A 21,333-nucleotide genomic window follows, 5' to 3' on the forward strand; every position below is an offset into this window, starting at 1 on the left:
AAAGTGACTATGCATATATGATGAACAGAGAGTAGCAGTAGCGTAAAAAGAGGGGTTGGCGGGTGGTGGGACACAATGCAGATAGCCCGGTTAGCCAATGTGCAGGAGCACTGGTTGGTCGGGCCAATTGAGGTAGTATGTACATGAATGTATAGTTAAAGTGACTATGCATATAAGATAAACAGAGAGTAGCAGCAGCGTAAAAGAGGGGTTGGGGGGGGCACACAATGCAAATAGTCCGGGTAACCATTTGGTTACCTGTTCAGGAGTCTTATGGCTTGGGGGTAAAAACTGTTGAGAAGCCTTTTTGTCCTAGACTTGGCACTCCATTACCGCTTGCCATGCGGTAGTAGAGAGAACAGTCTGACTGGGGTGGCTGGGGTCTTTGACAATTTTCAGGGCCTTCCTCTGACACCGCCTGGTGTAGAGGTCCTGGATGGCAGGCAGCTTTGCCCCAGTGATGTACTGGGCCATACGCACTACCCTCTGAAGTGCCTTGCGGTCGGAGGCCGAGCAATTGCCGTACCAGGCAGTGATGCAACCGGTCAGGATGCTCTCGATGTTGCAGCTGCCGAACCTTTTGAGGATCTCAGGACCCATGCCAAATCTTTTTAGTTTCCTGAGGGGGAATAGGCTTTGTCGTGCCCTCTTCGCGACTGTCTTGGTGTGTTTGGACCATTCTAGTTTGTTGTTGATGTGGACACCAAGGAATTTGAAGCTCTCAACCTGCTCCACTACAGCCCCGTCAATGAGAATGGGGGCGTGTTCGTTGCTCCTTTTCCTGTAATCCACAATCATCTCCTTAGTCTTGGTTACGTTGAGGGATAGGTTGTTATTCTGGCACCACCCGGCCAGGTCTCTGACCTCCTCCCTATAGGCTGTCTCGTTGTTGTCGGTGAGCTCCAGTGTTGAGGATCAGCGTGGCAGATGTGTTGCTACCTACCCTCACCACCTGGGGGCGGCCCGTCAGGAAGTCCAGGATCCAGTTGCAGAGGGAGGTGTTTAGTCCCAGGTTCCTTAGCTTAGTGATCAGCTTTGAGGGTACTATGGTGTTGAACGCTGAGCTGTAGTCAATGAATAGCATTCTCACATAGGTGTTCCTTTTGTCCAGGTGGGAAAGGGCAGTGTGTAGTGCAATAGAGATTGCATCATCTGTGGATCTGTTTGAGCGGTATGCAAATTGGAGTGGGTCTAGGGTTTCTGGGATAATGGTGTTGATGTGAGCCATTACCAGCCTTTCAAAGCACTTCATGGCTACTGATGTGAGTGCCACGGGTCTGTAGTCATTTAGGCAGGTTGCCTTTGTGTTCTTGGGCACAGCGACTATGGTGGTCTGCTTGAAGCATGTTGTTATTACAGACTCAATCAGGGACATGTTGAAAATGTCAGTGAAGACACCTGCCAGTTGGTCCGCACATGCCCAGAGCACACGTCCTGGTAATCCATCTGGCCCCGCAGCCTTGCGTAAGACCTGAGACGTGAGTAAGACCTGTTTAAAGGTCTTACTCACGTCGGCTACGGAGAGCGTGATCACACAGTCATCCGGAACAGCTGATGCTCTCATGCATGCCTCAGTGTTGCTCGCCTCGAAGCGAGCATAGAAGTGATTTAGCTCGTCTGGTAGGCTCGTGTCACTGGGCAGCTCGCGGCTGTGCTTCCCTTTGTAGTCTGTAATAGTTTGCAAGCCCTGCCACATCCGACGAGCGTCGGAGCCGGTGTAGTATGATTCAATCTTAGCCCTGTATTGACGCTTTGCCTGTTTGATGGTTCGTCGCAGGGCATAGCGGGATTTCTTGTAAGCTTCCAGGTTAGAGTCCCGCACCTTGAAAGCGGCAGCTCTACCCTTTAGCTCAGTGCGAATGTTGTCTGTAATCCATAGCTTCTGGTTTGGGTATGTACGTACAGTCACTGTGGGGACGACGTCCTCAATGCACTTATTGATAAAGCCAGTGACTGATGTGGTGTATTCCTCAATGTCATCGGAAGAATCCTGGAACATGTTCCAGTCTGTGATAGTAAAACAGTCCTGTAGTTTAGCATCTGCTTCATCTGACCATTTTTTTTATAGACCGAGTCACTGGTGCTTCCTGCTTTAATTTTTGCTTGTAAGCAGGAATCAGGAGGATAGAGTTGTGGTCGGATTTACCAAATGGAGGGCGAGGGAGAGCTCTGTACGCATCTCTGTGTGTGGAGTACAGGTGATCTAGAATTCTTTTCCCTCTGGTTGCACATTTAACATGTTGATAGAGATTTGGTAGAACTGATTTAAGTTTCCCTGCATTAAAGTCTAATTTCGCCTGCTGTTCTGACTTGGTGGTGTACATGTAGCCTATAACCTGTTTTAGAGAAATGTATTCATCGAATATTGTAAGAGCTTTCATTGTCTGCTTATATGCCCCCTTTATTTATCCTACGGTTCTGACTTGGTGTACAGGGAGAACACCCATGTTCTGAATTCTGTCTCTGTGCATTTCAAAAGTGCTGAACAAATAGTTATATTGACTACGTCTGTCCTAACTTGCTCATTAATGTCTTAATCGAAATGACCGATTGCCTCTTATCCGCTTGTTGTCCCCGTATGCCATAGTTTGTACCTCTCAATTGTCAGTAGAAACCACATTTGTTTAAGCAAGTCAGCCAAATCAGCTATGTTTTTTTAAAAGGCAATAAATGAGGATGAATGAACTGTTTCGCTGCCAGACAAGACTCTGCTGAGAGCCAGGTATAGCAGTGGTAAGGTGTTGGGACTGCTGTTGGGACAGCTTTACAGTTTGTGTGCACCGTTTGTCACCGTTATAGTGCAATAATGTATTGTTTAGTGTTGTGTTGTGGCCTTGCATGCCACATATTTTATTTTTTCCCTCACCAAGATTTACATGCTAAAATCGCCACTGTTGGCAGGGACAACAGACATTCACGGATTACAAAGGGAAAAAAAACACCAACATCTTGCTCCCAGACAAGCTAAACGCCTTCGCCCGCTTTGAGGATAACACAGTGCCACCGATGTGGCCCGCTCCCAAGGACTGTGGGCTCTCGTTCTCTGTGGCTGACGTGAGTAAGACATTTAAGCGTGTTAACCCTCGCAAGTCTGCCGGCCCAGACAGCATCTCTAGCCGCCTCCTCAGAGCATGCGCAGACTAGCTGGCTAGAGTGTTTATGGACATATTCAATCTCTCCGTATCCCATTCTGCTGTCCCCACTTGCTTCAAGATGTCCACCATTGTTCCTGTACCCAAGAAAGCAAAGGTAACGGAACTAAATGACTATTGCTCCATAGCACTCACTTCTGTCATCATGAAGTGCTTTGAGAGGCTAGTTAAGGATCATATCACCTCTACCTTACCTGACACCCATGACCCACTTCAATTTGCTTACCGCGCCAATAGATCCACAGACGATGCAATCGACATTGCACTGCACACTATCCCATCTGGACAAAAGGAATACCTATGTAAGAATGCTGTTCATTGACTATAGCTCAGTCTTCAACACTATAGTACCCTCCAAGCTCATCATTAAACTTGGGGCCCTTGGTCTGAACCCCGCCCTGTGCAACTGGGTCCTGGACTTCCTGACAGGCTGCCCCCAAGTGATGAAGTTAGGAAACAACACCTCCACTTCGCTGATCCTCAACACAGAGGCCCCACAAAGGTGTTTGCTCAGCCCCCTCCTGTACTCCCTGTTCACCCATGACTGCGTGGCCACGCACACCTCCAACTCAAGTTTGCAGACGACATAACAGTAGTATGCCTGATTACCAACAATGACGAGAAAGCCTACAGGAAAGAGGTAATGGCCCTGGAGGAGTGGTGCCAGGAAAATAACCTCAACCTCAACAAAACGAAGGAGCTGATCGTGGACTTCAGGTAACAGCAGAGGGAGCCTGCCCCTATCCACATCGACGACCGCAGTAGAGAAGGTAGAAAGCTTCAAGTTCCTCGGCGTACACATCACTAACAATCTGAAATAGTCCACCCACACAGACAGTGTGGTGAAGAAGGCGCAACAGCGCCTCTTCAACTTCAGGAGGCTGAATAAATGTGGCTTGGCCCCTAAGACCCTCAGAAACTTTTACAGATGCACAATTGAGAGCATCCTGTCGAGCTGTATCACTGCCTGGTACGGCAACTGCACCGCCCGTAAACACAGGGCTCTCCAGAGGGTGGTACGGTCTGCCCAACGCATCACCGTGGGCACACTGCCTGCCCTCCAGGACACCCACAGCACCCGATGTCACAGGAAGGCCAAAAAGATTATCAAGGACATCAACCACCCGAGCCACGGCCTGTTCACCCCGCTATCATCCAGAAGGTGAGGTCAGTACAAGTGCATCAAAGCGGGGCCTGAGAGACTGAAAAACAGCTTCTATCTCAAGGCCATCAGACTATGAAATAGCCATCACTAGCCGGCTCCCACCCGGTTACGCAACCATGCACCTTAGAGGCTACTGCTCTATATACATAGACTTGGAATCACTGGCCACTTTAATAATGGAACACTAGTCACTTAAATAATGTTTACATACTGCTTTACTCATCTCATATATATACACTATTCTATTCTACTGTATTTTAGTCAATGCACCTCCGACATTACTCGTCCTAATATTTATATATTTATTTTACTTTTAGATTATAACATCTGCTAAATATGTGCATGTGACCAATAAAATTGGATTTGACTAATATAGTGGCAGTTTGGCCCTAGAGAGACCTCTGCATTTGCTCATTCGGAATCATACAGCTCACATCAACAAGACAGATCTCGTCTTCTTTAACTTATTAGGGTGTAACCTAATGCATGTTGTTTTCATCTGAATATGTGTTAATGGGTTGATGTTGACCTTAAAGGTTGCCATGTCATTTTCACAACATGCTATTGTCCTCCAAAGCTACACATTCAAATGGGAAGAGTGTTAATAACACCAAACCTCATGAACTTTTGTCACTGTCACTTTTGTTCCACATACCCCCACCCTTTCAATGCAAGACAAAGTGAAAACCATTATGAAAACAGGACCCTCTCCATCCCTGTGCTTTCCTCACTAAGTACCCCTTTGGTTATGGGAGGAGCATGTTAGACAAACCCCATAGCACCACAAGGGGCATTAGGCAACCTCCATCTCAATGCCTGGGCCCTGAGTATTGGTCCAACCACCTCATTAAACCATAGTCATTAAAATATCCCTGGCCCATAACCAATCATAGTTTATGGCAATGAGTCATTGGTCCACTGTTTACTGGATCTTTTACAGCCCACCACAGGCATCCAACTTGACAGAGATTTGTTGTTCGCTACACTACAGTATATAAGCCACTAGCTATAACATTGGAATTCATGCTTTTCATGCTAGAAATTGGCCTATATTTCATCTAATAAGAGCAATTTGTTTAGTCTTTAATTTGTACAACTTCAGAAAACAGTTTAAGCTTTCTGTTAGAATACCACAAAAAGAAGTTTGCTAATGATCTTATGAACAATGTTGGTTGAATGAAAAAGCTTTGAATGTTAGCTTTGCTTACAAAATTGGTCATGATTCATCATCACCCACGTTCCCTCAAATATTGGTTTCTGTTGATTGATTCGTTTCTGACCGCACATGAAATTATTAATGAATGGGCAAATTGTGTACTTTTAAAAATAAGATTGAGTTAACTAATTATTTTATAAATGGCTTATAACCCACAGCAATCCTAGAACGCCTCACACCCTCCCTCTCTGTTATTTTTGTAGCTCGATTATATGAGTTGAGTAAGTTGCCAAGAGTGACTAAGTCATATAGGGAACAGTAAAAAACAGCATGTTTAGGGCTGAAAGTCCAGAATCCAGAATTATACATGCTTCATGACCTCTCCTGTGATTTCTTTAAATGTAGGCAGTCTATATGTATAGCTTCCTATTGATTGGGGAATTATCATATTAGTTCATCATGAGCAATGTTATGATGGCACACACATATGTGAATGGATTATCTAAACAGCTACATTTACATGTTTAGAGATATAATATAAAGGCAAATGTTTTAGGGACCACATTTGTAGTTGTTATTTTTTGAGGTACATTATCCACTTCAAATGATACGTTTATAAAACATGGACCTGTAGGCTGCCACTTTAAAATTTAAATAAAAAATGTAAGAAATACATACAGAGTCTAACAGTTGACATCAATAAGGGATCATAGCTTTCACCTGGTGAGTCTATGCCATGAAAAGAGCAGGTGTTCATAATGTTTTGTACACTCAGTGTATACTGTATATTTTTTTGTATGTGATGTATGTGTTGGGCTTTAGCTGAGATTATTCTTTACAGAGTCAAGTATATTCGTCCAGGCCTCAATTGTTCCTTGACTAGCACCATTCATTCTCGCTGTTGATAATTCTAACGTTATAACTTCTAACAGTACCTGTATTCACTGGCGAATTGGGAGAGAGTGAGGTGATTGCCCTCTAAGAGCCAACATCATTTTTGTGGCTGTGCTGCATGCCAGCAGTAATCATCTCTGATTGTTTGAGATATTTAAAGAGCTAAAGTATCATTGTTAAGTAACATAATATATGCAAAGCATTGAATATTTACTTTGTAATTTGTCACCAGCCGCATTTAACTGCAGGGCACTCCCGCATCATATGGAGGAATGTGCCTACCTGATTTAGGAGACACGGTGAATAGTTGGAAGTTGGGGCCAATTTCATCGTAAAACATTTCCTTCGTATAAATAGAGTCTGTGAACAAACTTTAAATGTTTATGTTGATGGTTCGGACTACGGGATGCCAAGGTCATATTATTCCATATTCTGTTCAAGTACTTTTTTCATGGCTTGCTCAGAATATCAGCTTTCCAAAAGTATAAACGCAACATGCAACATGTGGAGGTCCTGGGCTGGCGTGGTTACACGTAGTCTGTGGTTGTAAGGCCAATTGGACGTATTGCCAAATTCTATAAAACGACATTGGAGGCGGCTTATGGTAGAGAAATTAACATTCAATTATCTGGCAACAGCTCTGGTGGACATTCCTGCAGTCAGCATGCCAATGGCACGCTCCCTCAAAACTTGAGACATCTGTGGCATTGTGTTGTGTGACAAAACTAAACATTTTAGAGTGGCCTTTATTTGTCTCCTGCACATGGTGCATCTGTGTAATGATCATGCTGTTTAATCAGCTTCTTGATCTCAAATCTCAAGGCGTTATAGTGACATTTTGGAGTATGGGCATGCCATTTTGATTCCCAATTACCTGTACATTGCTTTTCAATTTTGTGCCAAATAGAAATTGTGTGAGCAATAATAGGATCAAAGCGTAGTTTACATTGTTTAAGGTATATCAGTGAAGACCACCTCTTCCAGGGCAATAGGAGACACCATATGTATCTCTATACTCAGCCAGGGGGTTGACTAAATGCTAGTGCCTGGATATACAATTTTAAGTTTGGTATGGATAGTCCTACGTCTTTCCCTCTTTGCAAGTTTGTTCATTTTATCTGGAATCACTTACCTTGCCATATACATTTTGAAACTGCACTATGGTTTTTATCCCAATAGCCAGAAGGGGGAGACAAGGGAAGCATTGAGCTACAGAAATTCAGCCGTGGCAGTATATTCATTTTTACAATAGATATTCTGCCAGTTAAAGCAACTGGGATATTGAATTGATTTGAGTGTTCTGTTAAAGTTTCTGCCAATGATTTTAGGAAGGAAGGAAATACTGTATATCTATTTCCAGATATTTAAAATGGGAAACGATTGCGATTTCATAAGTAGAGATGGAGTCCTCATCCGGGTCTTGAGAGGCAGTAGGGCAGATTTGGTTAGATTTATTTTACAACTTGAGATGGAGCTGAATTTGTCCATGATCTTTAAAGATTTAAGGAGGGATTGCAGTACATTGTCTAGATAAAGTAAGATATTGTCGGTGTATAATAAGTTGACGTCATCCGTAGAATTGAGAGATATTGGTCTAATTTCTTTTGATTTGTGCCAGGGGCTCCATCGACAATAAAAGTAGCGAAGGTGAGATGAGATCACGTTACCTGCTACTTCGAAGGATTCTCAAAGGAACAGAGCAGGTATTGCCTGTTATTACTATGGCGAAGTATTGGTATATAGTATTTTAATAATCTGAATGAAATTGGAGTCAAGTCCCATATGTCCCATAGGTTGCAAATTCGAGTCTAATTCGTAACATATAATACGAAATGGGTGATGGACATCCTCAAATTAATGCATATCATATCATACTAAATGAAGGGTCACGATTTACGTACAGAATAATACGAGATGCTCTCAGACTAGGTTGAAAAGAGTAGTCACTACCTGGTCTGAAGAAAGTGTTTGCTTTTTGTGTCATTAACAACTTTTTCAATTCAGAGATCTTTTTTAATTGTGATTTATTCAGCTTAGATGCAAATGCAGTTGCATTGTTTTTAATAAAACATGTAATGGCTTCCCATAAAATCACATTTTGATCCATGATAGGCCTATTCCAAATGTGTAGCATATTCTAAGTTTCTTCTATTTCAAAATAGAATTCATTCAAATAGGCCTAATGAAAAAATGTATGAATACATACCAAAGCGCTTCCCTTTAGCACGTGACACACACACCAACCATAGACATGCGTATTGTTATTGCATAGAAAGTGTGCCGGGCCATGTGGAATTGAGTAGGCTTTTATATAAATGCAGTGCCAGCTAAAAAACTCAGTTGCTTATTGGTGCACAGTGGAAGTGGAGCTTCTCTTAATCCCTTACATCAACTGCTCTGCTCTACACTCCTCAGCTCACATGTACCAAAGTACTGCAAGTTTAGAGAAGCCCGGACACTTTTTGTTTACTTTCCCATATTTTGAAACTGTGTTTCACAGTAAACCACCATGTTTTGGTCAATATTGTGCGTAACCGTTTGCTTGGCATCCCTACTTGCTGAAGCACAGATCTCCAATAGGTACGTTATCAGCTGTCCCAGTCGTTGTCACAAGGCGATGTGTCCCCGTATGCCAGCGGAGTGCTTAGCAGGACAAGTCCTGGACCACTGCAACTGCTGCCCCGTGTGTGCCTCTGGAGACGGCGAAGCGTGCGGCGGCAATGGAAAGCTTGGAGACCCGGTGTGCGGAGAGGGGTTGGAGTGTTCGGTGTCCGGCGGAGTGGGGTACTCTGCCACCGTCAGAAGAAGAGGGAAGAGCGGCGTTTGCGCCTGCAAAACTACGGACCCTGTATGTGGTAGCGACGGTGTATCCTACCGTAACATCTGCGAGCTTAAGAGAGTCAGCAACCGGGCACTGAAACTTCAGCAGCCACCTGTTATGTTCATTCAACGGGGAGCTTGTGGGAAAGGTAAAGGCTTTGAAGAATATTATACATACAATTCCCATTTCACCGTCTTGAATGTGCTGTTTGTGTGTATTTCATATTCATTATTTCTGGTGGCTTCCTAACTTTAAATCAGTGAGCATAACTCGATTACGCATAATTTTCGCATTCAATGGAAGCTTTACGCGAAAATCCAATCTATATCAAATCAGATTCAGCCTGGCTGATGCTTAGAGTCATGAATTCTCACCAGAAAGGAATCAGTGTGTGACAGTCTGGTGGGCAACAACATCCAGATATGGCAGCTGATTATGAATCCCACGCGCACAAACATCGTGTCCTTTGACAGTAAAACAAAGGCTACCATTGAAATGCGTTGGTTTTTGGTTTTGTTCATTCACTCATGAAAAGCAGTAATCCTTGCTTAGTTTTGCTTGTTTGAACTAAGTCACTAATTCTATTAACTTGTTATTAACGTATGGATTAGCTCTGGTATGCGTACAGTCACATGGGAATAACCCTCCAAATTAATTTATCTAAAGTAGCATAATTAATGCAATAGGTCATTGTTGCTGACTTCACCATGGATAATGTATTATTTAATTGTTTGGACTCAGTTTCAGCCAGTGCAGCTGACCTGCAAACGGAGACACTTGTTATCAGAGTCAGTGGGGCACAACATAAACCAGACCATCTATCCATCCCAGACATTTTTTTTTTCGTTATGAAATATCATAACATTAATAGATTTGTGGCAGCCTTTTAAGCGGTTTCTATTTCCCTCAACTTTCTAATTGCAAGTGCATTGTGTCATAGCATAGTGAATTCTGTTCTGAAATGTGAATGACACTGAGGATGGTACAAAGACAACCTTCACACTCACAACTCACCTACAGGTGGTAGAGAGATGAGCCAGTGATCTTTAACTGTGTTTGTGTGTTTTATGTGCTCCAAGAGCCCGATTCTGACCCGAAATGGAATGGAATTCCCTTTCTAGTGTGCTATTCACCTGCTATTCATTGTGGGTAGAGATACTTTTATATATTTAATGTATGTGGACACCCCTTCAAATTAGTGGATTTGGCTATTTCAGCCACACCCATTGCTGACAGGTGTATAAAATCGAGCACACAGCCATGCGATCTCCATAGACAAACATTGACAGAAGAATGGCCTTACTGAAGAGCTCAGTGATTTTCAACATTGCACCGTCACAGGATCCCACCTTTCCAACAAGTCAGTTCGTCAAATTTCTGGCCTTCTAGAACTGCCCCGGTCAACTGTAAGTGCTGTTATTGTGAAGTGGAAACATCTAGGAGCATCCACGGCTCAGCTGCGAATTGGCAGGCCACACAAGCTCACAGAACGGGACAGCCGAGTGCGCGTGTGGCGTGAAATAATTGTCTGTCCTCGGTTGCAACACTCACTACCGAGTTCCAAAGTGTCTCTGGAAGCAACATCAGCACAATAACTGTTCGTCAGGACCTTCATGAAATGGGTTTCCTTGGCCGAGCAGCCGCACACAAGCATAAGATCACCATGCGCAATGCCAAGTGTCGGCTGGAGTGGTGTAAAGCTCACCGCCATTAGACTCTATAGCAGTGGAAACGTATTCTCTGGAGTGATGAATCACACTTCACTATCTGGCAGTCCAACAGACAAATCTAGGTTTGGCGGATGCAAGGTGAACGTTACCTGCCCCAATGCATAGTGCCAACTGTAAAGTTTGGTGGAGGAGGAATAATGGTCTGGGGCTGTTTTTTATGGTTCGGGCTAGGCTCCTTAGTGCCAGTGAAGGGAAATCTTAATGCTACATCATACAATGACATTCTAGACGATGCTGTGCTTCCAACTTTGTGGCAACAGTTTTTGGAAGGTCCTTTCCTGTTTCAACATGACAATGCCCCCGTGCAGGAAGCGAGGTCCATACAGAAATGGTTTGTCGAGATCGGTGTGGAAGAACTTGACTGGCCTGCACAGAGCCCTGACCTCAACCCCATAGAACACATTTGGGATGAATTGGAACACCAACTACGAGCCAGCCCTAATTGCCTAACCTCACTAATATTCTTTTGGCTGAATGGAAGCAAGTCCCTGCAGCAATGTTCCAACATCTAGTGGAAGGCCTTCCCAGAAGAGTGGAGGCTGTTATAGAGGCAAAGGGGGGGACCAACTCCATATTAATGCCCATGATTTTGGAATGAGATGTTTGACGAGCAGGTGTCCACATACTCCTGGTCATGTAGTTTAGACTAAATGAAGGTGAGGCGGAGGTATGTCTTCAAATATGCTGTATTCTGACCTTGACTTAATTCCACCACCTTTACACTCGAGGAAACCATGAATAAGGTCTAGCGAACCTACCAGTTCCAAGTGGAAAAAGCATCTACTTTCTTTTTTTTCTGATATAAATAATAACATTCTCCATGCAACTTGATAAGAACTTGATAAGAGCTAGGTCAATGACTAATCTGATTGACACTTGTTTCAGATAAATTTGAACTTAGAATTGTTGGAGTCAAATCAAATCAAATCAAAGTTTATTTGTCACGTGCGCCGAATACGACAGGTGTAGACCTTACAGTGAAATGCTTACTTACAGGCTCTAACCAATAGTGCGGAAAAAAAGGTGTGTGTGTGTGTGTAGGTAAGCAAAGAAATAAAACAACAGTAAAATTACATTTGAAAATAACAGTAGCAAGGCTATATACAGACACCGGTTAGTCAGGCTTATTGAGGTAGTATGTACATGTAGGTATGGTTAAAGTGACTATGCATATATGATGAACAGAGAGTAGCAGTAGTATAAAAAGAGGGGTTGGCGGCTGGTGGGACACAATGCAGATAGCCCGGTTAGCCAATGTGCAAGAGCACTGATTGGTCGGGCCAATTGAGGTAGTATGTACATGAATGTATAGTTAAAGTGACTATGCATATATGATAAACAGAGAGTAGCAGCAGTGTAAAAGAGGGGTTGGGGGGGCACACAATGCAAATAGTCCGGGTAACCATTTGGTTACCTGTTCAGGAGTCTTATGGCTTGGGGGTAAAAACTGTTGAGAAGCCTTTTTGCCCTAGACTTGGTACTCCAGTACCACTTGCCATGCGGTAGTAGAGAGAACAGTCTATGATTGCGGTGGCTGGGGTCTTTGACAAATTTTAGGGCCTTCCTCTGACACCGCCTGGTGTAGAGGTCCTGGATGGCAGGCAGCTTTGCCCCAGTGATGTACTGGGCCGTACGCACTACCCTCTGAATTGCCTTGCGGTCAGAGGCCGAGCAATTGTCGTACCAGGCAGTGATGCAACCGGTCAGGATGCTCTCGATGTTGCAGCCGTAGAACCTTTTGAGGATCTCAGGACCCATGCCAAATCTTTTTAGTTTCCTGAGGGGGAATAGGCTTTGTCATGCCCTTGTATGTTGACCTGTTTAAAGGTCTTATGTCGGCTACGGAGAGTGTGTTCACACAGTCGTCCGGAACAGCTGATGCTCTCATGCATGCCTCAGTGTTGCTTGCCTCGAAGCGAGCATAGAAGTGATTTAGCTCGTCTGGTAGGCTCGTGTCACTGGGCAGCTCGCTGCTTCCCGTTGTATTCTGTAATAGTTTGCAAGCCCTGCCACATCCGACGAGCGTCGAAGCCGGTGTAGTATGATTCAATCTTAGTGTGAAACCAGTCATATGAGAGCAAACTGAAGCATATTCACATATCAACTTTCCCACAGTAAAGTTTATGAAATGCTGTGCCATTATGCAGAATTTAAATTGTACAACCTTTTAACTTGCAGGGATGGGCACTCTCAAATCTTTTAATAATGAGTTACTCCGACTTTCTCTATTTCCTATTTCTATCATGTTAAATATTAGCCTCTATCAGTATCGTCCGTCAGTAGGCTTAATATCAACACATATTCAACTGCCAATGTACTTTTAGTTCCCTTCAGTTGGTTTAGCCTACATTATCATTCCATATAATTCCATTGTTTAGTTTACCTTAATTTGCTTCCTCTGTTCTCCCTATTATAATTCTATGTACACTAATCTTCCAACATTACTGTGGGTTAAAGAATTGAATGTGTCACGCCCTGACCTTAGAGAGCCTTTTTATTCTCTATTTGGTTAGGTCAGGGTGTGACTAGGGTGGGCAATCTAGTTTTCCTATTTCTTTGTTTGGCCTGGTATGGTTCCCAATCAGAGGCAGCTGTCTATCGTTGTCTCTGATTGGGGATCATACTTAGGCAGCCTTTTTCCCACCTTAGTTTGTGGGATCTTGTTTTTGTATAGTTGCTGTGTTAGCGCTACAAAACTTTACGTGTCGTTTATCTTTCTTGTTTTTTGGTGTTAATTTAATAAATCTATGATGTACGCCTACCACGCTGCACCTTGGTCCGATATTTTCAGAATGGATCAAAACACAGTTTTTTTTCTTTCATGCTAAAGGCTCTCCAAACCTGTTTTTTATGATTCATAAATACTTTCCTAACCCCATCTACAAGATCAGAGTATTTTTAAAGCTACCAATTGGTGCTGAAACAAAGACATATGCATATACTGTAGATGGCTTTCTTTCATTGATTGCTAATATTCTGAACCTGTTCTCTCGATATATTCTATTAAATCTGTCGACAAAATTCTAATTAAAAGGTACACTGTATTTAAAGGGATGACTTAAGATAAATGTACTGAAAACCGTATTGAATGAAAATCTGTTGTCCAGCGAGTGGGAGGGTTTTCAGCGATTGAATTACATTTATTCAGCGAGCGGAATGGAATCACGCCTGCAAAGCCCTTTACACATCTTCATGTTAGTCTGAATTCCAACTACTGAGAAGTAAGTAGGAAAGGAGTGCGTAGGAAAGGCGTAATTTCCTAAGTCGGAATTGGGCCCCATGTGTTTAGTTCTTAGTTGGACCACAAGGGTTCAAAAGGGTTCTTCGGCTGTCCCCATAGGAGAACCCTTTTTGGTTTCAGGTAGAACCCATTTTGGTTCAAAGTAGAACCCTCCGTGGAAAAGGTTCTACTTGGAACCCAAAAGGGTTATTCAAAGGGTTCTCCTATGGGGACAGCTGAAGAACCCTTTTGGGTTCTAGATTATTCATTGTCAGACAGTTAATGTACGTGTGCAGGCACATAATGTACAGTATGTGTATGACAGTAGACTATTTATTTTTAATGTCTCCATATGTTTACCTTTTCCAACACAAGGACACACAAGGCATGCCAAAGTTATGTCAGAGAGTGTCTCTTCAGTGATTTTGCAAACATTTGGGATGCAAACACTTGATCCAGCTCCTCTCCAGCTCCAGACAGCCTAAGAAAACAGAGTGCAGCTCTGTGCCAAGCTACATGAAGGCCCCTGGCCAAGTAAAGAGAGACTCCGGACCACTGGCCTCAATGGCCTCTCTTAAAGCAAACACATTAAATTACATTGGTGCATGATGTCATTTGAATCTGTTTTCTGAAGTTGTCGATTATGCAAGTTGTTTGAGCTGGCACACGATTTAGGTCAAATGTTGCTGTCCCGTGGGCCCGTTGTGTGTTTTCTTAAATAACTCATTTAGTCACAGAATGGCATATATGGCCTGCAGAAACACGTTTGAGATGTATTGATATTTTACAAGAGGTAAGAGAATAAACATGTTGACTTTAGGATGCTGAGAACAACCTTTTCATGCATTTCATTTCAATTCACACCCAAAGGAACAGCAACATAATGCATAGCTCTGGTGAGTGATTGGGGCTTGCTAGCTTTACATTGGCAAGCTGTGTTGGTGTACAGTTAGAGAATGAAAATTGTCTGTGATTATGCTTGGTGGATCATGTACAGTATGCTGATCGTACACGTATTTTCTCCCAGCCTTCTCGTCTCTGCCTCTCACTTGCCACTCTTCCTTTCAGCGCTCTGTTTTCTTTCTTTCTTTCCTTTTTTCTTTCTTTCTTTCTCTCTCCCTCTCTCCCTCTCCCCTTCACACTTTCTCTCTTGGCACTTTAAATTCACCAGCAGGTTATCACGAAACAATGGTCTGAATTGGGATTGGGCTTTTCCGTGTATGTTCGCACAGCTCAGGGAATATGTTTCATGTGACTTAGGGACACTTTCAAAGACTTAGTGAGTGTGTATTCAGTGGAACCAATGCATTTCCTGCACCACAGCCTTGCAGCAAGGGACCTGGACTACAGTGATACCGCAGAGGGAATACAACCCCACTGACACTGCAACCCAATCCCTCTGCCTGTAGGATGGGGGAAAGGAAGAGCAGCTTCCTTATGGAAAAACTCATAAAGCAGCAACAGTGTGGACAGGCAGGCAGACCGGTGTGTGTTGGGGAGTGCTTGATACAAGAATCAGGTTTCTTTTCCTGGAGAGGTCAGTGAGTTTGTATAGCAGACATATGGGAATTATAGGGAGATGGACACAGTGTGTCTAATAGAGGGATGGAATGCCAGGGGTGGAATGTCTCTTTGACAGGAGGTTACTGAGCTGGCCCATGGACAGCATGACAAGCACATTGTTTCATTATATTTTTACATTTGAGTCATTTAGTAGATGCCCTTATCCAGAGTGACATACAGGAGCAATTAGGGTTACGTGCCTTGCTCAAGGGCACATCGCCAGATTTTTCACCTAGTCAGCTCGGGGAGTCGAACCAGCAACCTTACGGTTAGCCTACAGTCCCAACGCTCTTAACCGCTGAGCTACCTGCCGTATGAGCTTATGAGTGGTTTTGTGTGTTGCTACATGTTGCATAGACGTAACGAGACAAGTCGAGAGAAAATGTGGCACTACAGAACCATTTAGGATAACTATACTACCCCCATCCTCCTCCACTCTTTCGTCTGGTTCCCCCACCTCTGAGGAGGTGAAATTGAGGGCTACAAAAGCACAGCCAGACAGCCAGACAAGAAGAAGGTAACTGATAGGACAACAAGGACTACCTTTCAGGGAGCCACAATAGACAGGCTACATCTACACCCTGATAGGATAGGCTTTGCTTTGCCTCTGTAGAATTGGAGTTTTGATTTATTTCATCAATATGACATTGTTCAATTCAAAATGAGACCTGAAGCCTGATGCTTGAATACCCTAACCTATGTATAGCTTGTGTAGCTGTTTAAGAGCGTCTCCCCTGGTCCCCCTCTCTCTCCTCTCTCAGTCTGTAGTGAAGCATGCCTGCATGGGGTCAGAACACTTCAATCAAAAAGCCATTATCTCGGTTTAACTGTGTGTGTGTGTGCACACGCGCGTGCGTGCGTGCATGCGTAGGATTTCTGTAAGTATTTTTTATTTTACTCTGTCAATTTATGGCAGACAGTAAATGTGGGTCGACTCAACATACTGTATGTATATACTTCTGTAAGGCTTATGCATATGTCCTCCATCATTTCAGAACAGTAAAAACTGATAGTTATTAAAACTCCTTTTCAAAGGCATTCCAATGATATTCAGGATTTTGGAGGGAGTTGAGGTTCAAGTAGATGCTCTCATCCTTGGTCCATATGCTTTTCTATTTGTCTAGCGGTCGACTTCATTCCAGCAGTCGTTGACCTGATCTGAGCCCCAGCTCCTCAGATAGAGTGTCTCATTAAGAAATATCCTGTCACGGTCTACAGAAAAGGCAACACTGGCAACAGTAACCTGCACTGCTATGGAAGGAGCACACACTGACTACATCTGGTTTGTGATTTTCCCAAATCAGCAAGAAAGATTTCGTCATCAACTGGCCAAAACCCATTCTCCTTCATTTCCAATGCAATGATGTGTCTGTGGAAACAAATCAGTCTGTCTGTGTCAAGAGGACGGGCCAAGTATCATCATAACATTGAACAGGTGTAACGGTTCTCCTCTTCCTCTTCATCCGAAGAGGAGGAGCAGGGATTAAACCAAAATGCAGCGTCTTGAGTTGACATGATTTATTTAAAGAAAAGACGAAAACACGAACTTCACTATAAACTAACAAAACAACAAACGGAGTAGACAGACCTGGACGACGAACTTACATTAAACACGAAGAACGCATGAACAGGAAAACTGACTACATAAAAGAACGAACGTACAAACAAACCTAGACAGTCCCGTATGGTGCAACACACACTGACACAGGAAACAACCACCCACAAACAAACAGTGTGAAAACACCTACCTTAATATGACTCTCAATCAGAGGAAATGAAAACCACCTGCCTCTAATTGAGAGCCATATTAGGTCACCCTTTAAACCAACATAGAAACAGAAAACATAGACTGCCCACCCAAACTCACGTCCTGACCAACTAACACATACAAAACTAACAGAAAACAGGTCAGGAACGTGACATAACCCCCCCCTTAAGGTGCGAACTCCGGGCGCACCAGCACAAAGTCTAGGGGAGGGTCAGGGTGGGCATCTGACCACGGTGGTGGCTCAGGCTCTGGGCGAGGTCCCCACCCCACCATAGTCAATCCCAGCTTACGTCTCTCCCTCAGAATGACCACCCTCTTACTCCACCCACCTACTATACCGGGTAACATCAAAATAAGGGACAGCTCCGGGACAAGGTAGCTCAGGACAGATAGGTAGGTCAGGATAGAGAGGTAGCTCAGGATAGAGAGGTAGCTCAGGATAGAGAGGTAGCTCAGGATAGAGGGGCAACTCAGGATAGAGGGGCAACTCCGGACTGAAGGGCAGCTCCGGACAGAGAGACAGCTCTGGACTGAGGGGCAGTTCTGGATACATGGCAGCTCTGGACTGAGGGACAGCTCATGGTTGGCTGACGGCTCTGGACGCTCATGGCTAGCTGACGGCTCTGGACGCTCATGGCTGGCTGACGGCTCTGGACGCTCATGGCTGGCTGACGGCTCTGGACGCTCATGGCTGGCTGACGGCTCTGGACGCTCATGGCTGGCTGACGGCTCTGGACGCTCATGGCTGGCTGACGGCTCTGGACGCTCATGGCTGGCTGACGGCTCTGGACGCTCATGGCTCGCTGACGGCTCTGGACGCTCATGGCTCGCTGACGGCTCTGGACGCTCATGGCTAGCTGACGGCTCTGGACGCTCATGGCTAGCTGACGGCTCTGGCTGATCCGGTCTGGCGGAAGGCTCTGGCTGATCCGGTCTGGCGGAAGGCTCTGGCTGATCCGGTCTGGCGGAAGGCTCTGGCTGATCCGGTCTGGCGGAAGGCTCTAGCGGCTCCTGTCTGGCGGACGGCTCTAGCGGCTCCTGTCTGGCGGACGGCTCTGTAGGCTCATGGCAGACGGGCGGCTTTGCAGGCTCATGGCAGACGGGCGGCTTTGCAGGCTCAATACAGACGGGCAGTTCAGGCGCCGCTTGACAGACGGGCAGTTCAGGCGCCGCTTGGCAGACGGGCAGTTCAGGCGTTGCTTGGCAGACGGGCAGTTCAGGCGCTGCTTGGCAGACGGGCAGTTCAGGCGCCGCTTGGCAGACGGGCAGTTCTGACCGGCTGAGACGCACTGTAGGCCTGGTGCGTGGTACCGGAACTGGTGGTACCGGACTGGAGACACGCACCTCAAGGCTAGTGCGGGGAGCGGTAACATGACACACTGAGTTCTCAAAGCGCACTATAGGACTGGTGCGTGGTACCGGGACTGGTGGTACCGGGCTGAGAGCACGCACCTCAGAATGAGTGCGGGGAGAAAGAACAGTGCGTACAGGACTCTGGAGACGCACAGGTGGCTTAGTGCGTGGTGCCGGAACTGGAGGCACTGGGCTGGAGACACGCACCATAGGAAGAGTGCGTGGAGGAGGAACAGGGCTCTGAAAACGCACTGGAAGCCTGGTGCGTGGTGTAGGCACTGGTGGTACTGGGCTGGGGCGGGGAGGTAGCGCCGGAAATACCGGACCGTGCAAGCGTACTGGCTCCCTTGAGCATTGAGCCTGCCCAACCTTACCTGGTTGAATGCTCCCCGTCGCCCGACCAGTGCGGGGAGGTGGAATAACCCGCACCGGGCTATGTAGGCGAACCGGGGACACCATGCGTAAGGCTGGTGCCATGTAAGCCGGCCCGAGGAGACGCACTGGAGACCAGACGCGTTGAGCCGGCCTCATGACACCTGGCTCAATGCCCAATCTAGCCCTACCAGTGCGGGGAGGTGGAATAACCCGCACCGGGCTATGCACACGTACAGGAGACACCATGCGCTCTACTGCGTAACACGATGTCTGCCCGTACTCCCGCTCTCCACGGTAAGCCTGGGAAGTGGGCGCAGGTTTCCTACCTGCCCTCGGCCCACTACCTCTTAGCCCCCCCCCAAGAAATTTTTGGGGTTTCTTCACGGGCTTCCGTGCTAGCCGTGTACCTTCATAAATCCGGTTTTGAGCTTCATTCTCCGGTTTCCAGCCACGTCTCTTTGCTGCCTCCTCATACCACCGCTCTTGGGCTCGCGCTGCCTCCATCTCCTCACGAGCGCGGCGATATTCCCCAATGTGCGCCCAATGTCCTTTTCCCTCTAATACTTCCTCCCAAGTCCATGAGTCCTGATCTCTTGGCCGCTGCTCGAACTTGCGCTGCTTGGTTCTGGATAGGTGGGTGGTTCTGTAACGGTTCTCCTCTTCCTCTTCATCCGAAGAGGAGGAGCAGGGATTAAACCAAAATGCAGCGTCTTGAGTTGACATGATTTATTTAAAGAAAACACGAAAACACGAACTTCACTATAAACTAACAAAACAACAAACGGAGTAGACAGACCTGGACGACGAACTTACATTAAACACGAAGAACGCATGAACAGGAAAACTGACTACATAAAAAAACGAACGTACAAACAAACCTAGACAGTCCCGTATGGTGCAACACACACTGACACAGGAAACAACCACCCACAAACAAACAGTGTGAAAACACCTACCTTAATATGACTCTCAATCAGAGGAAATGAAAACCACCTGCCTCTAATTGAGAGCCATATTAGGTCACCCTTTAAACCAACATAGAAACAGAAAACATAGACTGCCCACCCAAACTCACGTCCTGACCAACTAACACATACAAAACTAACAGAAAACAGGTCAGGAACGTGACAACAGGTACTTCAGGTACTTCAGATTGATCTCAGGTCTAGATACCGGAGCAGGCCCGCGGACCGATGCACTCATATCTTAAACATTTGAACTGGGGACTTACGCCATCATACTATCCCCATATCTTGGGGCAAATTACAGCTATCCTGAGGATATGGATGCCATCATGGAATTTCCCTTCTTACACAGGAAAGAAATGGGGTATTCTCAACATATAATTAAGTAGGATACAGTACGCCAAGACTGTGCTCATTCTACTCTTGTGTTGGTTTAACTGTGCCTCAAGCAGGAAGTCTTTTTTTCACAACTCATCTTCTAGGCTTATGGGCGCCTCTTTGCCACGTAATATAATTGAAATAAACAACCTTTACAAACTACAGCAAGGTTTAGGATTGTATGACAAAACCGCTATGGTGCTTTCTTTATTTTAAACATAATTACTTGAGGGGTGTGGAAAGATAAAGGAGATGAAACATGATTATCTTGTCTTTAAAAAGCAAAATGTCTATGATAATCTTCAGAAAAGACTTACAGTAATTCACAGCCTGGAAAAATACTTGTATGCCTTCTCAGTATGATGTAATTACATGGTCAGTCATCAACATTTTCTGACTTATCTTCTTACGGAAGAATCAAAGGCACTTACAGACAGAGACAGAAGCACGGGGAAGACTCTGTCTATGCCACAAACGGACTGTCATCTTTTCCAGTTCTCTTTGAGACCAGTTTCATATACTGGGCTTATTCTTGCATTGCTGTTACATCATTTTGTTGTATTTGTGTGTGTGGTTGTTTTTGAGTAAATTTTTTTATCCCAACGTCCTGTCTCTGTTGATGTATTTCTAGCCCAGGACAACCCAAACAGTCTGAGACACAAATACAACTTTATCGCTGACGTGGTGGAGAGGATCGCCCCAGCCGTGGTTCACATTGAACTCTATCGCAAGTAAGAGCGGCACCTGTGTGTGTGTGTGTGTGTGTGTGTGTGTGTGTGTGTGTGTGTGTGTG

At 45.1% G+C, this 21,333-nt stretch overlaps 1 protein-coding gene across 2 annotated transcripts in view; it reads left to right on the forward strand.

The window, feature by feature from the left end:
* The first annotated feature begins 8,728 nt into the window (after nt 1–8,728).
* LOC120017940 (serine protease HTRA1A-like) overlaps nt 8,729–21,333 on the forward strand; it is a 39,871-nt gene continuing 27,266 nt past the window's right edge. The window contains exons 1-2 of one of the 2 annotated variants that reach the window (XM_038960898.1): nt 8,729–9,336; nt 21,172–21,271. In XM_038960898.1, the coding sequence (XP_038816826.1) occupies nt 8,877–9,336; nt 21,172–21,271 (560 nt within the window). In that variant the 5' untranslated portion in view covers nt 8,729–8,876. Of the gene's footprint in view, nt 9,337–14,870; nt 14,932–21,171; nt 21,272–21,333 lie in introns of those variants that run through there. The other variant, XM_038960899.1, reaches the window with a different exon arrangement.

The sequence above is a fragment of the Salvelinus namaycush genome, chromosome 22 (assembly GCF_016432855.1).
Source record: "Salvelinus namaycush isolate Seneca chromosome 22, SaNama_1.0, whole genome shotgun sequence".
In the NCBI taxonomy this organism is placed as follows: domain Eukaryota; kingdom Metazoa; phylum Chordata; class Actinopteri; order Salmoniformes; family Salmonidae; genus Salvelinus; species Salvelinus namaycush.